The 18,959-nt window shown below is 34.2% G+C and overlaps 1 protein-coding gene across 2 annotated transcripts in view; it reads left to right on the top strand.

The window, feature by feature from the left end:
• Nucleotides 1-18,652, top strand: part of MANEA (mannosidase endo-alpha) — a 46,807-nt gene extending 28,155 nt beyond the window's left edge. For both annotated transcript variants that reach the window (XM_045843480.1, XM_045843481.1), the window contains exons 3-5: nucleotides 104-213; nucleotides 12,619-12,695; nucleotides 13,410-18,652. In XM_045843480.1, coding sequence (XP_045699436.1) covers nucleotides 104-213; nucleotides 12,619-12,695; nucleotides 13,410-14,067 — 845 coding nt within the window. In that variant the 3' untranslated portion in view covers nucleotides 14,068-18,652. The remainder of the gene's footprint in view (nucleotides 1-103; nucleotides 214-12,618; nucleotides 12,696-13,409) is intronic.
• The last annotated feature ends 307 nt before the right edge of the window (nucleotides 18,653-18,959 follow it).

Consider the following 18,959-nt stretch of genomic DNA (forward strand, 5'->3'; position numbering starts at 1 on the left):
GTTCCTCCCCCTACCTTTTTTAAAAAATGAATACCTATAGTTGTTCCTGTTTCTGTATTCATTTCTTTGTTTTTGTTTTGTTTTTTTTTTGGTCTTTTGTTAGGTGTTCTAGCTCTATCTTGGTATCCACCCGGGTTACATGATGAGAATGGAATACCTACTGATGACTTGGTACCAACTATTTTGGATAAAGCTCATAAATATAATCTAAAGGTATTTTATTCTGTGTATGTTACTTTTTATTGAAATATAATTGGCATGTCACTTTATATTAGTTTCAGGTGTTCAATATTATCTATTTCTATATCTATATATATATAAACAACCATCATAGTAAGTCTAGTTAACATCCATGACCATATAGAATAACAATTTTTTTGTCTCCTGATAAGAATTTATAAGATCTGTTCTCTTAGCAGCTGTACAATGCAGTAGTATTAATTAATAGTCACCATGTTGTACTTTACATCCTAGGACTTAACTAATTTTATGACTGAAGTTTGTACCTTTTACCTTTACACATTTTACTCCACCCCCACCTCAGGTTCTTTATATATTTTGGATATTAACCCCTTACCAGATATATTGTATGATTTGCAAATATGTTCTCCCATTTGGTAGGTTGCCTTTCATGTTGTTGATGGTTTCCTTTGCTGTGCAGAAGTTTCTTAGGTTGTTGTTGTCCCATTTTATTTCATTTTTCTCAAGATATTTTTAAACTTATTTTCAGGTTATTTTTCTAACCAGTGGTTGTACAGTAGCATGTTGTTTAATCTACACATACCAGTATTTGTGAGTTTTCCAGTTTCCTTTTTATAATTGATGGCTACTTTTGTACCATTGTGGTCCAAAAAGATGCTTAACATGATTTCACTCTTCTTAAAATTTTTGGGACTTGTTTTGTGGCCTGGAGAATATTCCATGTGCACTTGAGAATGTGTATTTTGATTCTTTTGGATAGAATGTTCTGTATATATCTGTTAATTGCATCTAGTATAATGTGTCATTTAAGATCAATTTCATCAATTGATGAAAGTGGGGGATTAAAATCTCCTGCAATTATTTTGGTTCTGCCTATTTTACCTTTTAAGTTTTTTAATGTTTGCTTTTTATATTTAGATGTCCGTGTATTGGTTGGATAAATAATTAGAAGTGTTAATTCTCTTATTGGATTGACACCTTTATGTATTGATCTTCTTTGTCTCTGATTACAGACTTTTCTTAATGTTTATTTTGTCTGATATAAATATAACAACTCATGCTTTCTTTTGGTTTCCATTTGCATGGAATATCATTTTTTATATCCTCTCATTTTCAGACTGTGCGTGTCCTTAATCAAAAGTGAGACTTTCATAGTTAGTATATAGTCTTTTATTTTTTTTAATTCATTCAGACATTCTATTTTTTTTAGAGGGAGCAGAATTTAGCCTATTTATACTTAAAATAGTTATTAATAGGTATGGAGTTTTGCTGATTTAATTGTTTTATAGCTTTTTGTAATTTCTTTGTTCTTTGTTTTCTTGCTCTCTTCCCTTATGATGTGATGATTTTCTATTCTAGTAGGCTTATATTCCTTCCTCTGGGTTTTTTGTGTATCTACTATAGGTTTTTACTTTTTGGTTATCTTGAGGCTTCTGTAAAACAACTTATATTTGTAAGAGTGTATTTGGTGATAACAAATTAAATTTGAATGGATTCTAAAGTTGTACATTTTATGCTCCTATTTACATCTTTTTACCTTATTTCCAATGACAAATTATTGTAATTACTTTTACTAGTTGTCTTTTAATGCTAGCTTTATAAGTGATTAAATCATCACCTTTACAACATTAGATTTTTCTGAATTTTAATATACAGAATTTTAAAATCTGAATTTTTGGTCTGGCAGAAGTAACACCTGCATGAGTGTGGTTGGTAGGGTAATAATATGGGTGTAATAATTTGTCATTTTAATTTGAACATTTCACCTAAATTGTCATATGGTGCATTTAAGTGTGCTATTGTTATGTTATAGAATTACATGCTTATGATTTTGTAATAAAATATTTTGTAAGAAAAAAGGGTGTTATTTATACTGGACCCTGTATATTTACTTATACCAGTGAGATTTATACTTTAATGTTTTCCTATTACAAATTAATACCCTTTTGTTTAAGCTAAGGTAGTACCTTTAGTATTTCTATTAAGCCTGGTCTATTAGTCATGAACTTCTCTAGTTTTTACTTTTATGGAAATATCATTATTTCACATTTAGTTTTGAAGGATAACTTTGCTGGGTAGAGTATTCTAGGTTGAAAGTTTTCTTTTAAAAGTGTTTTATATATATCTTGCCACTTCTGTTGATATAGTAGGGGTTCCTTTGTTTATAACATACTGTTTTTTTCTTTTGCTTCTTTTAAGATTCTGTCCTTTAACTTTTGACTATTATAACATATCTTGTTGTGGTTCTCTTTCAGTACATTTTATTTGGAACTCTGGGTTTTCTGGATCTGGATGCCTATGCCCTTCCCATACTAGGGAAGTTTTCAGATAAGTTTTCTGCCCCTTTCACCCAGGGATCCCTATATTGCAAATATTGGGCCTTTTTGATGTTGTCCCACAAGTCCTTAATTGATCTTCTCTCTTCTTTATTCCTTGTTTTTACTTTGTGCTGCTCTGACTGGATGATGAGTGCCACTGCCTTGTCTTTGAGTTCATTGATTCTTTCTCCTGTTTCTTCTAGCTTGTTACCAGATTATTTCTTTATTGTATATTTTAGTACAGTTATTTTATTCTTCAATTCCATCATTTGTGTTCAGTACTTTCTTATATTTTCTGTTTGTTGAAATTCTCACTTTGTTCAGGAGTTGTTCTCCTGACCTTGGTGAGCATCCTTATTATAGTTATTTTGAACTATTCATCATGGGGAAAACTTTACTTGTTTGCTATTGCTACATTGCAAAATACCCCCAAACTTGGCAGTTTAAAACAATACACATTTATCATATACAATTTCTTTTTTTTAAGATTTTATTTGTATATTTTTAGACTGAGGGGAAGGGAGGGAGAAAGAGAGGAAGAGAAATATCAATGTGTGGTTGCCTCTCACACACCCCCTACTGGGGACCTGGCCTACAACCCAGGCATGTGCCCTGACTGGGAATCGAACAGTAAACCCTTTGGTTTGCAGGCCAATGCTCAGTCCACTAAGCCACACCAGCCAGGGCTATCATATACAATTTCTAAAGGTGAGGAATCTGGAAGTGGCTTAGACAAATAGGTGTAGTTCAGGATCTTTCACAAGATTACAGTCAAGCTGTTGGCAGGTGCAACAGTCATCCAACTTTCTCATGTGGTGGTTGATAGGCCTTGGTTTCTTTCAGCTGTTGAAATGGAAGTTTTAGTTCTTCACCACATAAGCTTCTCTGTAGGGCTACCTTCCTATGATATGGGAGCTAGATTCCTCAAAGTGAATGATCAAAGAGAGTCTAATATAGACACAGGAGTCTTTTTTTGAGCTAATCTTAGAATTAATACCACTTCCATTCCATTGGTTTATCCACTGATAAACAACCCTGGCACAATGCAGGCATCAACTGCACGTGTCATGACTATCTGAAAATAGGATCACTGGTGGTCATTTTGAATACTGGCTACTACAGAACTTGCAAATTTATTCTATAGTGACAGCACAGTTCTAACTCAAAAACTAAATGATAGCACAAGAAAGAGATATACAGGCTGATCTCACTGATGAAAATATATGCAATATTCCAAAAGAAAAATTATTTAAGAAGTGTTGTTCTTTAATTGTTCAGTACAGTTGTTCACCAGTGAATCTGTCTTGCCTTAGACTTTTCTTTGTTGAAGTTTTTGATTGCTGAATCAATCTCCTTACTTAGTAATCAGTCTGTTCAGATTTTCTTTTTTTCATGATTCAATCTTGGAAGATCGTATGTGTGTAGGAATATATCCATTCCAGTTGGTGCAAAATGCTGAAGTATAAATGTTAATAGTAATTTCTTTTGATCCTTTATATTTCTGTAGTTCAGTTGTAACATTTCTTTCCTTTCTGAGTTTACTTATAGGAGCTATCTTTTTTATTTCTAGCTAAAGGTTTGTCAGTATTTTCAAGAAACCTTTCCTTAGTTTTATTGGTCTTTCCTATTGCTTTTTGTCTCTATTTCTTTAATTTCTGCTTTGATTTTTGTCTTTTCCTTCCCTCTAGTTACTATGAACTTCATTCATTCTTCCTCTAGTTCTTTGAGGTGTAGCTAGGTTGTTTATTTGCAACTTTATTTGTTTCTTGAGGTATACGTTTATCACTGTCAACTCTTAGTATCTCTTAAAACTCTTTTTTTGCTGCATCCATAAGTTTTTGTATGTTATATTTTCCTTTTCATTTCTTTTCAGGGTATATTTGATTTCCCCTTTGTCAATCTTTTTGGAGTGATTGTTCAGTAGCATATTTTCAATTTTCACATATTTGTGAATTTTTCTGTTTTTGTCTTGTGATTTCTACTTTTATACCATGTGATCTAAAATATACTTGCTTTGATTTCAGCCTTCTTAAGTTAAGAGTTTTATTGTGACCACCTAACATGATCTATCCTGGAGAATGTTCCATGCTCACTTGAGAATAATATGTATTCTCTTGTGATTGGATGGAACCTTTTCCATATATCTGTTATGCCTGTATGACCTAATGTTGGTTCTGGCTGTTGTTTCCTTATTGATTTTCTGTCTGGATAATTCATCCATCGATGCAAATAGGGTATTAATGTCTGACACTATTATTGTACTTCTGTCTGTTTGATTCCTGTGGTCTGTTAACATTTACTTTATAGTAGGTGCTGTTATGTTGTAAATATTTACAAATGTTATGTTCTCCTATTGAATTGACCACTTTTTCATTATGCAACTCTCTTTTTTTCCTTTTACCACAATCTTTGTTTTAAAAGTTTACTTTTGTATGATATAATTATAGCTGCCCCAGTCCCTTCTGGTTTCATATATGTAAAATATATTTTGTCATATCTTCACTTTCAGATTGTTATTGTTTTTATACCTAGATGTAAATTGGCTTTGTTTTTAACCAATTTAACCTCTGTCTTTTGATGAGAGAAGTTTTTCCATTTACATTACAAGTAGTTGTTTCTAGGTATCTACTTATTGCCATTGTGTTTGCTTCCGACTGTTTTGTAATGACTTCATTCCTTTCTTCTTCTCTTGCTCTCTTCCTTTATGATTTGATGACTTTTTTTAGGGGTATGATTAGATTCTTTTCCCATTACCCATTGTGTATCCACTATAGGTTTTTCTTTGTGTTTACTGTGTGGCTTACAAAAACAACTTGTATTTATTACAACAGTCTATTTTAGGGTTGTAAAATGAGTTTGAACTAATTCTAAAACTGTATGTTTTTAATCTCCCCAGTCACAGTGTATATTTTGGTTGTCATATTTTACATCTCTTTATCTTGTGTACTCATAGCTAGTTATTTTTATACCTTTTGTCTTTAATCTTCTTACCAGCATTATAAATGATTGATCAATTACCTTTACTATGTATTTAGCTTTCACAGTATATTTATACTTTCACATGTATTCTTGTTACAATTTATAGCTCTTTCTTTTCAGCTTAAGAAAGTCTCTCTACATTTCTCCTAAGGCTGATTTTTGTGGTAATGAATTCCTTTGGCTTTTGCTTGTCTTTATTTCTCCTTCAATTCTGAATATCTTTGCAAGCAGAGTATTCTTGGTTGGAGTTTTCTTTTTCTTTTTCTTTTTTTCTTTCAGCACTTTGAATATGTTGTGTCACTGTCTTCTGCCCTGCAAAGTTTTTGCTGAAAAAAAAATCTCCTGTTTGTCCTGTGTGTAACAAGTTTTTTTATTTTTTATTTTTGCTGCTTTCAAGATTCTCTTTCACTCTTGACATTTTAATTGTAATGTATCCTTCTTTGGGTCTTTTGGGTTCATTTCATTTGGAATTCTCTAGGCTTTTTTTAAGTCTGAAAATGTTTCCTTCCTCAGGTTAGGGGAGTTTTTAGTTATTTCTTCAAATAAGTTTTCTGTTTCACTTTCTTTTTATTCTTATTTCTTGTTGCTACTTTTATTGAATGAGTTTTTCTATCCTGTCTTCAAGTTCACTGATTCTGTTATCTATTTCATCTAGTCTTCTGTTGAACCCTCTAGTACATTTCTCAGTTTACTTACTGTATTCTTCAGCTCTCTGAATTCTGTTTGGTACTTTATTTTTCATAACTTTATTGAAGTTCTCACCTGTTCACCCATCATTCTTTCAAGCCTTGTAAACAACTCTTTGATCATTAATATGAACCCTTTATCACATAAGTTACCTATCTCTGTTTTATTACCTGATGTTGTATCTTGTTCTTTCATTGGGAGTGTACTTCTGTATTTCGTTATTTTGTTTGATGCTCTGTTTGTATCTATGTGTAAGATGAAACAGCTACCTGTATTGGTCTTGAATGTTTGACTTTGTGTATGAGATGAACCTTATCACTTACTGTGCCCTCGTTCTTCATTGTCTCTAAAACCTTTTTGTTAATTATCCAAGCAACCTGTTTTTAATAACCCCCAGTAGTTCAGGGTATGCCAAGACGAGTTATTTCCCATAGGGGAGAGTCTCAGTCAACACTAGATTCAGGCTGTTTTTAAGGCAGGCCCTTGGGCAGCATCTTTTGAAGAATGCAAATATATGCAGTCTTGTGGAACCAAAAGTGTACTCCCCCACCAACCACTAGATTCCTGGCTACTTAGAGGCGTCCCCTGAGTGGCAGTCATGAAAATCGGTGTTTTAATCAAGTGTAAGCTCATTTCTGGGAGATACCAGTGAGCTGTAGTGAGCTGAAGGAGGGCACAGTGATGGCATTCTCTGCCCTACATTCCCGGAGAGCATTTCTGAGGCCCCCTAGATGTGTGCCAGGCTTGCTCCAGGTCAGGCAAGGTTGCCTTTCTCACAGAAGGCTGGGGGTGTGTTACAGTCTTCTGTCCCTCTAGTGCCTGGTGATGGTAGCCAGACAAGACCTGTCTCTCTAACTATTATATTCCCTTTGTACCCAGCAACACAAGCCAAACCAGAACCTGCCCTTCAGGCCAAAGCTTCTGGACAAGCAAATAGACCTCTTTCTCAGAAACACTGGGGATGTACCTAATTCATCTATCCGTCACAGTGCCCCTGGACCGGCAGTCTAACAAGAACTGCCTCTCTGATTGCTACAGGCCCATGGGACCCAAGAACACAACCTCTCTGGCCTCCAGAGCAAGGTGATCAAGAGGTGTCTGTCCCCCAGAGGGTAGCCACAGAAAACAGGTCACCAAATGTGTGTAGAAGATCCTGTCCAGGAGATATTGTCACTTTGGAGCACTACTGTGTGAAAGTGCAAAGATGGCACCTACTGGCTGGATTGTATACAAAGACAGTACCCACGTAAAAAGGAAGAAAGAAAGAAGAATAAAAAAGATAGCATCCACCAGCTTTAGCAAGAGGGCACGCAGGAAGATGGTGCCCACCAGCCTCCTTTCCCCAAGAGTGTCCCAGAAGAACTCTGTTTCACAGAGCAATGCTTTAAAATTAGCAAATGAGTCCCTTTCATATAAAGTCCAGGTACTTTTACAAGGACTGCTTCTGTATTGGGCACCAGAGAGGTGAGTCTGAGCATAAGCCCTTTGAAGAGCTGTTTCTCAGTTCACCACAGTTCCTTGGGTTTCCTGGGCACAGGCCCCTTTGGTCATTAAAGACAGATATTTTGGGGGCTCATCTCTCAGATGCTGGTTTTAAAAATTAGGATGCCCAATGTGGGATATGAACCCTTTGCTCCTCAGGGAGAAGTTCCAGGTTTCGAGTTTCCTTCCAATTGTGGGTCACAGTGTGCCATGTGGGAGGAGTTTAAGGTGAGATTATGTTTCGGCCATTCCTACCTCCTTCAGTGTGGGTTTCTCTTGTTTGCCAGATATGAAAGAATTGCATCGGCAGTTTTTATGGTTTTTTTTCCCTCTAGAGGAAATTGCTCCATATGTAGCTATAGGTTTGGTATGGCCATTGGAAGAGGCAAGTTCAGGATCTTCCTCTGTCTTCAGCCATCTTTTTTTTTTTTTTTTCAGTAGAATGTGTGTGTGTGTGTGTGTGTGTGTGTGTGTGTGTGTGTGTGTAGGTATATATTCGAGAGATATATTTATTCCAACAAAATTATAAAGTAAATAATAATATTTGATGCTCACTGAGAAATCAGTTTTTAAAAAATTAAATGTAATCAGCATAAATATAGTCAATAATAAAGATCTGTTGATACTTGAGAAAAAGTAACTAGGGGAAACACAAAAATACTTTTAAAATACGCTATTATTGTCACAGCACATGAAAACTTTTTCTTAAAAGGTTAAGAGTTTCTATTTGGAAATTTCATTGTATTACCCTTTTTTAATTTGTATTTTGAAATCTGATATTGTACTGCAGTTTTCAGTTTTATGAAATATTTTTTCCATCCCTTCACACTGAATTTATGTCTGTCCTTAAATCTGAAGTGTGTCTCTTGTTTTCAATAAGGTGTCACTGTCGCTCAACTCTGTATTTCCTGAGTGTGCTCTCTATCTACCGAAGTTCGCTCTTACAGTGGCACTTGGCAGCCCATACAAGGAGCTGACTTAGGTGTGGGTTTAGCACTGAGTGCATTGGGGCTGCCTGCAGGTGCAGTAGGGTACCCCCAGGCTGGTATTCCCTGCAGCTCCAGTTTGGACTTCCTCTGAACACAATCCTTTTAACACCTTTGAAATTCTTACCTGCCTCTTTCCCAGTATCCCCTCCCTCCAGTTATAGAACTTTCACTATAGTATTCCAAGTGCTAGTAGAGAGAATGGATTTCTCCAGTGGGGTCCCATCTAGCTGCAATAACTGAGCATTCACTGCTTTTCTTTGTCCCCATGGGAGAGATCACCTCTATCACATAAATCAGCCTGTTTCAGTGTTTTCTCAGGCAGAGGTGTGGTGCTGGGAGAGTTTCCCTGCAGCCTCCACTGGGCCTAAACTCGTGGTTTTCTTTCGTTTTTCCCCCCTCCAGTGATGTGCTGGAGTCCCACTTTGGGAAGGCTCGACTTCTGCAAGTTTTCTCTCTAATGCGTGAGTTCCTGTCCAGGTCTGTACTCACCCAGTTTTTGCCCAGCGGTGACAAGATGTGAGCAGGCAGTTTGGCTGTTCCTCTGTTTTCCCAGCCCATGTAGAGGTCTGTCTGTCTCTTACAGGCTGCACTGGTGGGCAGGACTCCTCCCTGCTTTCTTGGAGTCAGGTACTAGTTTAGAGCTTTTATTCTTGTGTGAATGTCCCATCCTTTGATTAAAAAGGGGGATAAGTATCAGGAATGTTTTATAGTTCCATGTTGTTGAAGTCACTCTTCGGGATCACTTTCACATTAGAAAGTGCACTTTTGCTGCAGAATAGAGACTGGCAAGGCCAAAACTGGAAGCATGAAATAAGGGAATATTTATATGAATCTTATTCCCTGACCTAGAGATAAGGCAGACATCTGATTTTTATATGTACAGTTGACTCTTGAAGAACATTTCAACTACATGGATCCATTTTCACACTGATATTTGTGAATAAATACCTGTACCATTTTGTATCTGTGACTGTGAATTCACAGACACAGAGGGCCAGTTGTATGCATTGATCTGTCATTTTATGTAGAGCACTTGAACATCTACAGATTTTGGTGTCTGTGGGGTGTCCTGGAACCAATCCCCCATTGGGCCTCAAAGGACAGCTGAACTGGGGGGAAGTCAAAAGATACGTAGATTTTTGAAAGCACCAGGGGGTCAGCACCCTTGACCCTTGTGTTGTTCAACTCTCAACCATAGTATTCTGTCATTGTTAAAACTTATTTTAGTATTGGTCTAATATATTTGGGCAAATGGAAGAGAGAAATAGTATCATATCATTACTACATCATATCATTACTTAAATCTACAAGTAAATTTATTACAATTAAGAATTTTGAAATATATGAGTGAACATTTTAAATGTGTACCAATCTTGGCTTTTTAAATTACTATACATATATTGATCTGCATTTTACAAAAGAAGGATGCCATTTATAGTTTGCAACATTAAAAACAAACTCATTTTGACACATTTGCTTAGATATGGTATCATTTTTATATAAAATAGAAACTTGAAAAATAATTTGCATCTAAAAAGAATTATTCAAGATAATATGAGTATAAAAGTTACAATAAAAAAATAAAATACCTAGCAATAAACTAAACACAGGATGTGAAAGACCTGCACACTGAAAACTAGAAACCATTGTTGAAATTGGAGAAGCCCACAAAAATGGAAAGATACTTTGTTCATGGATTGGAAGAATTAACATTGTTAAAATGTTCATATTACCCAAAGCAATCCACACATTCAGTGCAAAATATCCTAAACTTTTATGGAACCACAAAGACCCTGAATAGCCAAAACAGTCCTCAGAGAAAAGAACAAAGTCGGAGGTGTCACATGGTCCAGTTTTCAAACCATGCTACAAAGCTATAATAACTTAAACAGTATTGGCAGAAAAAACGGACCTACAGACCGATGGGAAAGAGTTGAGAGCCCAGATATGGACCCACACATATAAGGACAGCTAATCTGCTACAAAGGAGCCAACAGCATGCAATGGAGAAAGTCTTTTCTAAAAGTGGTGCTGGGAAAACTTGACAACCATGTGCAAAATAGTGAAACTAGACCACTATCTTTCACCATATACAAAATTTACCTCAATGGATTAAAGACTTGAATGTAAGATGTGAAACAGTAAGATACATAGAAGAAAAATCAGTTTATTACTGATTTAGTTAGTGGGCATTAGTTTTAGTGACATTTTTGTGAATTTGACTCCAAAGGCAAAGGAAATTGAAACAAATAGGACTACTTCAAACTAAAAAGATTTTATGCTGCAAAGGAAACCATCAAGAAAATATTAAGGCAACCAACTGAATGGGAGAAGATATATGCATATATTTCCAATAAGGGGTTAATATCTAAAAAAAGTTCATATCACCACCAACAAAATCTAATTAAAAAATGGACAAAGTACCTGAATAGACATGTTTCCAGGGAAGACATACAGAAGGCAACAGGCACATGAAAAGATGTCCAAGTTTACTAATTATTACAGAAATGCAAATCAGAACTGCACTGAGATGTCACCTAACACATGGTAGAATGGCTTATTAAAAAGACAAGAAATAAACATTGGAGAGGATGTGGAGAAATGGGAACCCTGTACACTCTTGTGGTAACATAAGTTGGTCAGTCACTATGGCAAACAGTGTGAAGGTTCCTCAAAAAATGGGGAATAGAATTACCAAATGATCCAACAATTTCTCTTTTGGGTATTCATCTGAAGAATATGAAAACACTACTTTGTAAATATATACACGTACCCCTATGTTCATTGAAGCATTATTTAGAGTACCTAAGACATGGAAACGAGTGTCCATTGGCAGTTGAATGGATAAAGAAGATGTACATATACACAATGGAATACTCCTTAGCAGTAAAAAGACGAATTATTGCCGTTTGTGACAAGGATGGATCTCCAGAGTATGATGCTAAGTGAAAAGTCAGATAGAGTGAAAGATGTAGAATATGATTTCAGTCATGTGGAATATAAAACAATATAAAAACAAAACAAAAACTCATTGATACAAACAACAGATGGATAGTTACCAGAGGGGAAGGGGAGTGGGTAGGGCAAAATGCGAAAGGGGAATCAAATGAATGGTGAAATTGGAAACTAGACTTTTTGTGGGGAACACAAAATGGATGTTGAATTATAATGTTGAACACCTGAAATTTTGATAGTGTTATTAAACACTGTATTTTACCTCAATGTAAACAAATGGAGTCTTCTGTGCACAGTATTTAAAAAATATTTTTGGTTACCGCTTTCTACTACTACAATAGAGAAATATAAACCATGTCAATAATAACAAGCATTCTGACAAGTATTGCCCTTTATAATACTAGTGGATATTAGTAGTGCAAGTTAAGTATATGTTATATTGTAAAATGCTATTTTAGTTATATGGAAGAATTTGTTATTTAAAAGGTATTTGACATTGACTCCATGTAAATGTGCACTTAATCACATCTGAAAAAAGAGTCCAGATTTTTCTAGACCATGTTTTTATTTTTATGACAAAAAAAGAGATGTGTTTGAATATAGAAATATCCATATTTGTTCTGGATAGGGAATGCAAGAAGTAGCTCACAGTGGTTGAACATTCAAGCCGTGAGCTCAGGTGACCTACACTGCCTCCTGCTGGCTGTGTGTAACAAGTTGCAGCACCTGTCCCAACTGAGATTATCTCCCTTAGAAAGTGAGGGCAGTGCTAGTAACCACCTTACAGCATCGTCAGAATTAACGGACATAAAATGTATAAAACATTTAGCATATTATTTAATAGAGAAAGCTCTTAGTGTTGTTACTATTAAAATTCTCTGATAACTTCTATGTTCAATAAGTATTCATTTTAAATTAAGATTATTAAATCAAGGGATTAATTTAAAATATGGGATATACTTTTATATCATAGATAATTCTTTCTCTAATCAATGTTTTTGTTTTAGGTCACTTTTCACATCGAACCATATAGCAATCGAGATGATCAAAACATGTATGAAAATGTCAAATATATTATAGACAAGTAAGTTTTTTCTGTGTCTATAAACTAATTTTGTAATGAATATTGCAATCATTTTGAGAAACATTTCTGAAGTTCCTTACAGTTTCCTTTCCATATGACTAAAGATTGTCTTTATTATTTTACTTTGTGTATTAGGCTATTTATGTTTTCTTTATACCAACATTTTAAAATGTATTATTTTTTTAAATTTTATGATTATACAGTTCTGACTTTTTAAACAAAAGCTCAGATAATAAAATGTGAACTGCTTTTATAGTCGTGGGCCCACATCCAATATTTTATTTATATTTAGTCTGATTACAAGTAAATGATGCAGCTTCCTTTTGTTCAAGGGTGTGACTGATAACAGTCTGTGGGAGCCACCATACTCTCAACAAAGAAACTTGTCAGCAGCAGTGGGCCCTTTTGTCACTGATATGAAAAAAGCAGTTTATGTCGTCATGTGCAAAATGGGCTTTTCGTAGTGTTAACATTCGTACCTCAATAGAAAATCATTGATTTCTTGTTTGGTAATGTCTTAATATATCCAGTATCTCATTTCCTAATGTATAAAATTGAAATGCATTTTTAATAATTACACTTATACAACTGACTCCCCAGGGAGGGTGAACAGTGTGTATAAACGATGATTACCTTCATTTTCAGTACATAATTATTGTCTGTGGTAAATGAATTGTTCGGATTCATTCGCTTTTACCTATGTTTATATTCTAGGTATGGCAATCATCCGGCCTTTTACAGGTACAAGACTAAGACCGGCAACTCTCTTCCTATGTTTTACATCTATGATTCCTATATTACAAAGCCTGAACAATGGGCCAATCTGTTAACCATCTCAGGGCCTTGGAGCATTCGCAATTCTCCTTATGATGCATTGTTTATTGCACTTCTAGTAGAAGACAAACATAAATATGATATCCTTCAAAGTGGTTTTAATGGAATTTACACATATTTTGCTACAAATGGCTTTACTTATGGCTCATCATATGAGAACTGGGGTAGGTTAAAATTATTTTGTGATCACTTCCAGCTAATGTTTATCCCGAGTGTGGGCCCGGGATACATAGATACCAGCATCCGTCCATGGAACACCCAGAACACTCGGAACCGAGTCAATGGGAAGTATTACGAAACGGCCCTGAGTGCTGCACTCCAAGCCCACCCCAGTGTAATTTCCATCACTTCTTTTAATGAGTGGCATGAAGGAACTCAGATTGAAAAAGCTGTTCCCAAAAGAACCAGTAACACAGTGTACCTGGATTACTGGCCTCATAAACCAAGTCATTATCTAGAACTAACTCGCAAGTGGTCTGAAAAATACAGTAAGGAAAGAACAACTTATGCGTTAGAAAACCAGCCGCCTGTTTCTTAATGCATTAACATTTAGTAATTATAGACATATCCTCATTTCAATAAATGCCTTTGGTTTGTGTTACGGAAAGAAAACTGTCAAAATCAGTTTGCATTGTTACTATTATCTTTTATGAAAATGACTTGTACTTTTTCACAGATAATAATGGTATCATTGCTACCCTTCACAATGTTGCACAGAAAATACCTGAAACTGCAGAAACATTCCTTGTGCCATCATCTGCTAATTTTCTGACCAACAGTGAAATCCTGCTTTCATAGCAATTTAATTTTTATTTACAACGGGTAAGTGCTTGTTACCTAGAATAGTTAGCACACAGTTAAACCCTACTTGTATTCTGGCCCAAACACACAGAATTGTGTGTTTTCCATATATATCGAAGAAAAAAAGACCTGAAAGATAATGTACGCGTTTCATCTCTGTTTTTTCAGTGATTCAATCAACTTTATTGTATTAGGGTTTGGATTCTGGATAACTCTTTAATAATAATTCTTAAGAAAAATAAAGTCATATACCTTCAACCTCACTGTGAACCATACTGTGTTAGGAAGGCCTGCGTTCTGCAGTCCAAGATGCCCTCATTTGCAGACTTCTGGTTACCCATAGCATGCTGGATGCGTTGGATTTCTAATGTGTCTGCTGTACAGTGAGTGCTGAATTCTAGATTTTAGACCCATAGAAAGTTCTTTTATAGAAGTTAATGATGGTACCTTATTTAAGAAACATATAGTTGTTTCACTATAAAATTAAAAAAAACATATACTTGTTTCAAAATTATTGTGAAGATATAATGCCCAAAATGGTTACCATTTCTAGAGTATATTGTCAGTCTTTAACTTGTCCTGTTAACCATGTCTTTCAGTTTAATCAGAGACCAACCTTTAGATCAGAAAAAAGTTGATACTATTTTTGGATTGCCTTCATTTAATATTTTAAACTATTTATACTAAAAGTACATTTATTTAGCTTTTTTATAGGATTTTAGGGACATAGAAATGAAAATTCCTTTGTCTTAAATTCATTCCTGAAGTTTTGGCATTTGATTAACACTTAATGATAGAAATAGTATTCTATTTAAAAGACAATACTTTTAATTATTATATATAACCCAGTTTTAATTATTATACTTGTATGGTTCCAATTAGGTTAAATATTTGTGGGTAGTTATTTGTGGTATTGTGACAGGTTAATTACCTGTATGCTAGCTAAGAATGAATCTCTTTACTTTAAAAACTAGAGCATAGAATACATTATATTATTCAGTGAATATTTTTATCTAGAACTATAGTAAAAATCTAATATATATGTTATCATATGAATATTATTTCTTATTTATTAAAGAAAAGCAATAGGGTAATAGTAAACCATAATACATATAAATCTTCAGAGTATTAACACATTCTGAAACAAATTGGCCATGGAATTTATTATAAAATAGCCTATCAGAGGATGAAATTTATTTGTAAGCTGTGGATTTGAAGTAAAATAACATGTTTACAACTTAAGAATTTGCCATTTCTCAGAGAATGATCAGGCCTCAGGAAATTAGTACAATAGTAATGATCTATTTTCTATAGGAAATATCAAGGAAAAAAATCACTGTACTGATTGATATAACCAAGCATCTTCATAGGAACACTCAAACCTGTGGATTTTTTTTCTAATATCTACTAGCCACTATATAGCACTGGAGGGATAACTCTAAATATGTCATACTAATAATATTTTATAATATACCATGTTTTACTAAAGTTTAGTTAGAGAAATATCTACTGTGGAGGAATTTTTATCACTCTTATGTTGTATATTTGAGCCCAGTATGATAAGAAATTAGTTTTATGAAATAGTTCTAAGATTAAGGGAGAGTGTATAAGAACAAGGTCAGCAAATCCTCAGCACACACACCACCCTCCCTGTACTGCCCCTGCTGCAGAAATGGAAACTCCACTGCAGCACGGTTTGCCTCTGACCTCCGCTGTGGTTCCCAGCACAGCACCCCAGCAGCCAGGAAGTCAGTCAGATTCCAAAGTATAACAGATTTTGTCTTCATTGCAGAAAGTTGTCATCAAGGGAAGGATGTTTGGAATCTGATCTCGTAATGGCTTACTAATTTATAATTATATGAATATTATATTCCTTTTATCCTTTAAAAAAGTTATTAGGAAGAATTATCTCTAATAGTTTTGCTAGCCCTGGCTGGCGTAGCTCAGTGGATTGAGCGCAGGCTGGGAACCAAAGTGTCCCAGGTTCGATTCCCAGCCAGGGTACATGCCTGGGTTGCAGGCCATAACCCCCAGCAACCACACATTGATGTTTCTCTCTCTCTGTCTTTATCTCTCTACCTCTATCTCCCTCCCTTCCCTCTCTAAAAATAAATAAATAAAATCTTTAAAAAAAATTAAAAAAAAAATAGTTTTGCTATTCTTAGGGAGGGATGCTTTCAAACTCTCCCTCAGGTATTTATTACAGTTGCTTTTACCATTTGACTAGAAACAATTTGATCACAAGTAAATAAGACCAAATAATGATATCCTAATTTTAAAACTATAGGTTGTAATTCAATAAATTAACTGTTAAAAGGAAGGCAGTATAATATATGCAATTCATGAATCATAATGAATTATTTTATGGTTTAATGAGTCCAGTTGTATTGACTATAGAGACCAAATCTTTCCTTCTTTGCTCCCCTTAAGGACTAGGACTGTCAAAACTGGTTGTTAGTAATATTTATGTCAGTTATATGTTAATTTTTTTTGTTTTAAGAATGTATACTAAAAAATTACTGTTTTGTTATATGGAGTAGTGAACTTTCATCTAATAAAAGCATACATGAAATATATTGTATCTTAGATACAAAAATCTATTCCTTTCTATTTATTGAAATGTTTTATTTCACTTCTTGTCAACAGGTGAAAAGTAGTATTCAGTCACACTCTATGTAATTTCTCTATTTGAGACATGCAGCACTTACAAAGTAGGCATCTTCAATTGCACATACTGTTGAAACATGTGAATCTGAGTCACACACACACCCAAGCATTTCTTTTTGTAACTCGAGAGGCGGTGTGCTCTTTTATCCTTTGGGCATGATCCTGTGTGAGCTCTGACATCCTCTAGGAGATTGATCTTTTCTCCAAAACAGTGAAAATAACTGGCCACCTGAAAAACTTCCCAAGTTCATAACCTTGTGCTTTTTCAAAGTACTCAGGTGCTCAATTTAAGTCCTGTGACTGCTCTTAAACTCCATAGTGCTGGCAGAAACAGTGCTTGAAAATCTGCATCTCAATTTTGAGTTAAGGTCAACACTCCCATGTCCTACAGTACAGAACTATGTACTCTATTTACAACTAGCAAATTTCAGTTATTTTTATAAATATTTATAATTTCAAAATAAAAAATTGATGTAGCCACAAGCAAAAGAGTTTTTTGGCTCATTCCTGTTTTTAAAAATGTACTTCAAATTAAATTTTATACTGACTTTGTTATATAACCACATAAAAGCTAAATATTATTTTGTATGTTTAATGTAAGGTTATTAAATTTGAAAATTCAGGGACTACTTTGGCTTAATTACTGAGACTAATTTATTCTTAGTCAAATAAAAAAAGTTGTGCCATTCTATTGCAGCTATCAGTGAAGGGAGGAAAAATTTTCAATATGATTAGCTTCTGTTATTATACAATTACTATTTAAATTATGGCATCAAAAGATAAAATAATTGAGACTTAATAAGCAATTAGTCATAGATCTAAAAACTTACTGAACTCAAAACATAGTGGCACTTTTTTCTCCTGAATGTTCTAGACTTCATTTAAAAGCCTCAGGTATATTGAATTTCAAGTTTCTCAATTTATATACAAAATTAACAATAAATGTAAACATAAAGATAAAAAGCATTTTAGAAGCTGCTACACTGAAGTAACTATTTCATGGCACAAAGCAATGATGTACCATGTAGGATAATTCTACGTATAATTCAACCTGTGGTATATGATTATATCACCATGCTTTTATGTTTTTGTTTTTAACTTTTTGAAAGACTAGGATAGAAATCTGAACAAAGATCATTTTAAATACCACAAAGTGATAAACTTCAGCTACTCATAACATTTAAAATAAATACATTAATTATAATTGTCTATGCATAAATGTAGTTTTGAGTCAGTTTTACAAAAGCCATTATCAAACCACTATATCATTATGTTAACTTGATAATTGTACCTAATATAATGTGGTCTTGACCATGATCTTGAAAATATCAAATGCAAAATAGAAAAATAGAAGATACTCAATTGCAAAGCATGTAGTAAACTTTAGAATTTATATGTTTGAACACAACCACCTAGGAGTAGCTTGCCACCCCTGACTTGTTTTCACATGCTAAATAAATACTCATTGAAAACTGTTGTTCTGTGCATTGTTTTTTAATTGCCCAGACTTACATTAGCCATGTTGCAGACAGTTAAAATGGAACAGTGTAATCTCTGACTCCATGTAAAAAGTCAACTGCAAATCTGATTACTATCTTCTTGACAACTTACTGTGTTGCTATATTTATTTAAATAAAGTGAGTTCTTGAAAATTATGCTCTTCACTTTTTAGTCATTTTATAAGAAAAATATTTGATGACAATGATATGAACAGGAGTTGAGCACCAGTTCTATTTATTTTTCTTCATATGAGGATTGTGTATTTGTAGTTAGACTTCATTTAATCCCCCAATAAAATGTTTTGATAATATATGTTACTTCCTCATTTCATTTCGTAATTTGAGTCATTCTTAAATAGATTCAAGTAATGTTTACTCTTATTAGGATATGTATACTCTGACTAATCCCAAAAAGGACTTGAAATACTTTTCCACAAAAATAATTACAAAATTAATACATAAA

Source organism: Phyllostomus hastatus, unplaced genomic scaffold (assembly GCF_019186645.2).
Source record: "Phyllostomus hastatus isolate PE091 unplaced genomic scaffold, TTU_PhHast_1.1 phas_contig_40, whole genome shotgun sequence".
Classification (NCBI taxonomy): Eukaryota; Metazoa; Chordata; class Mammalia; order Chiroptera; family Phyllostomidae; genus Phyllostomus; species Phyllostomus hastatus.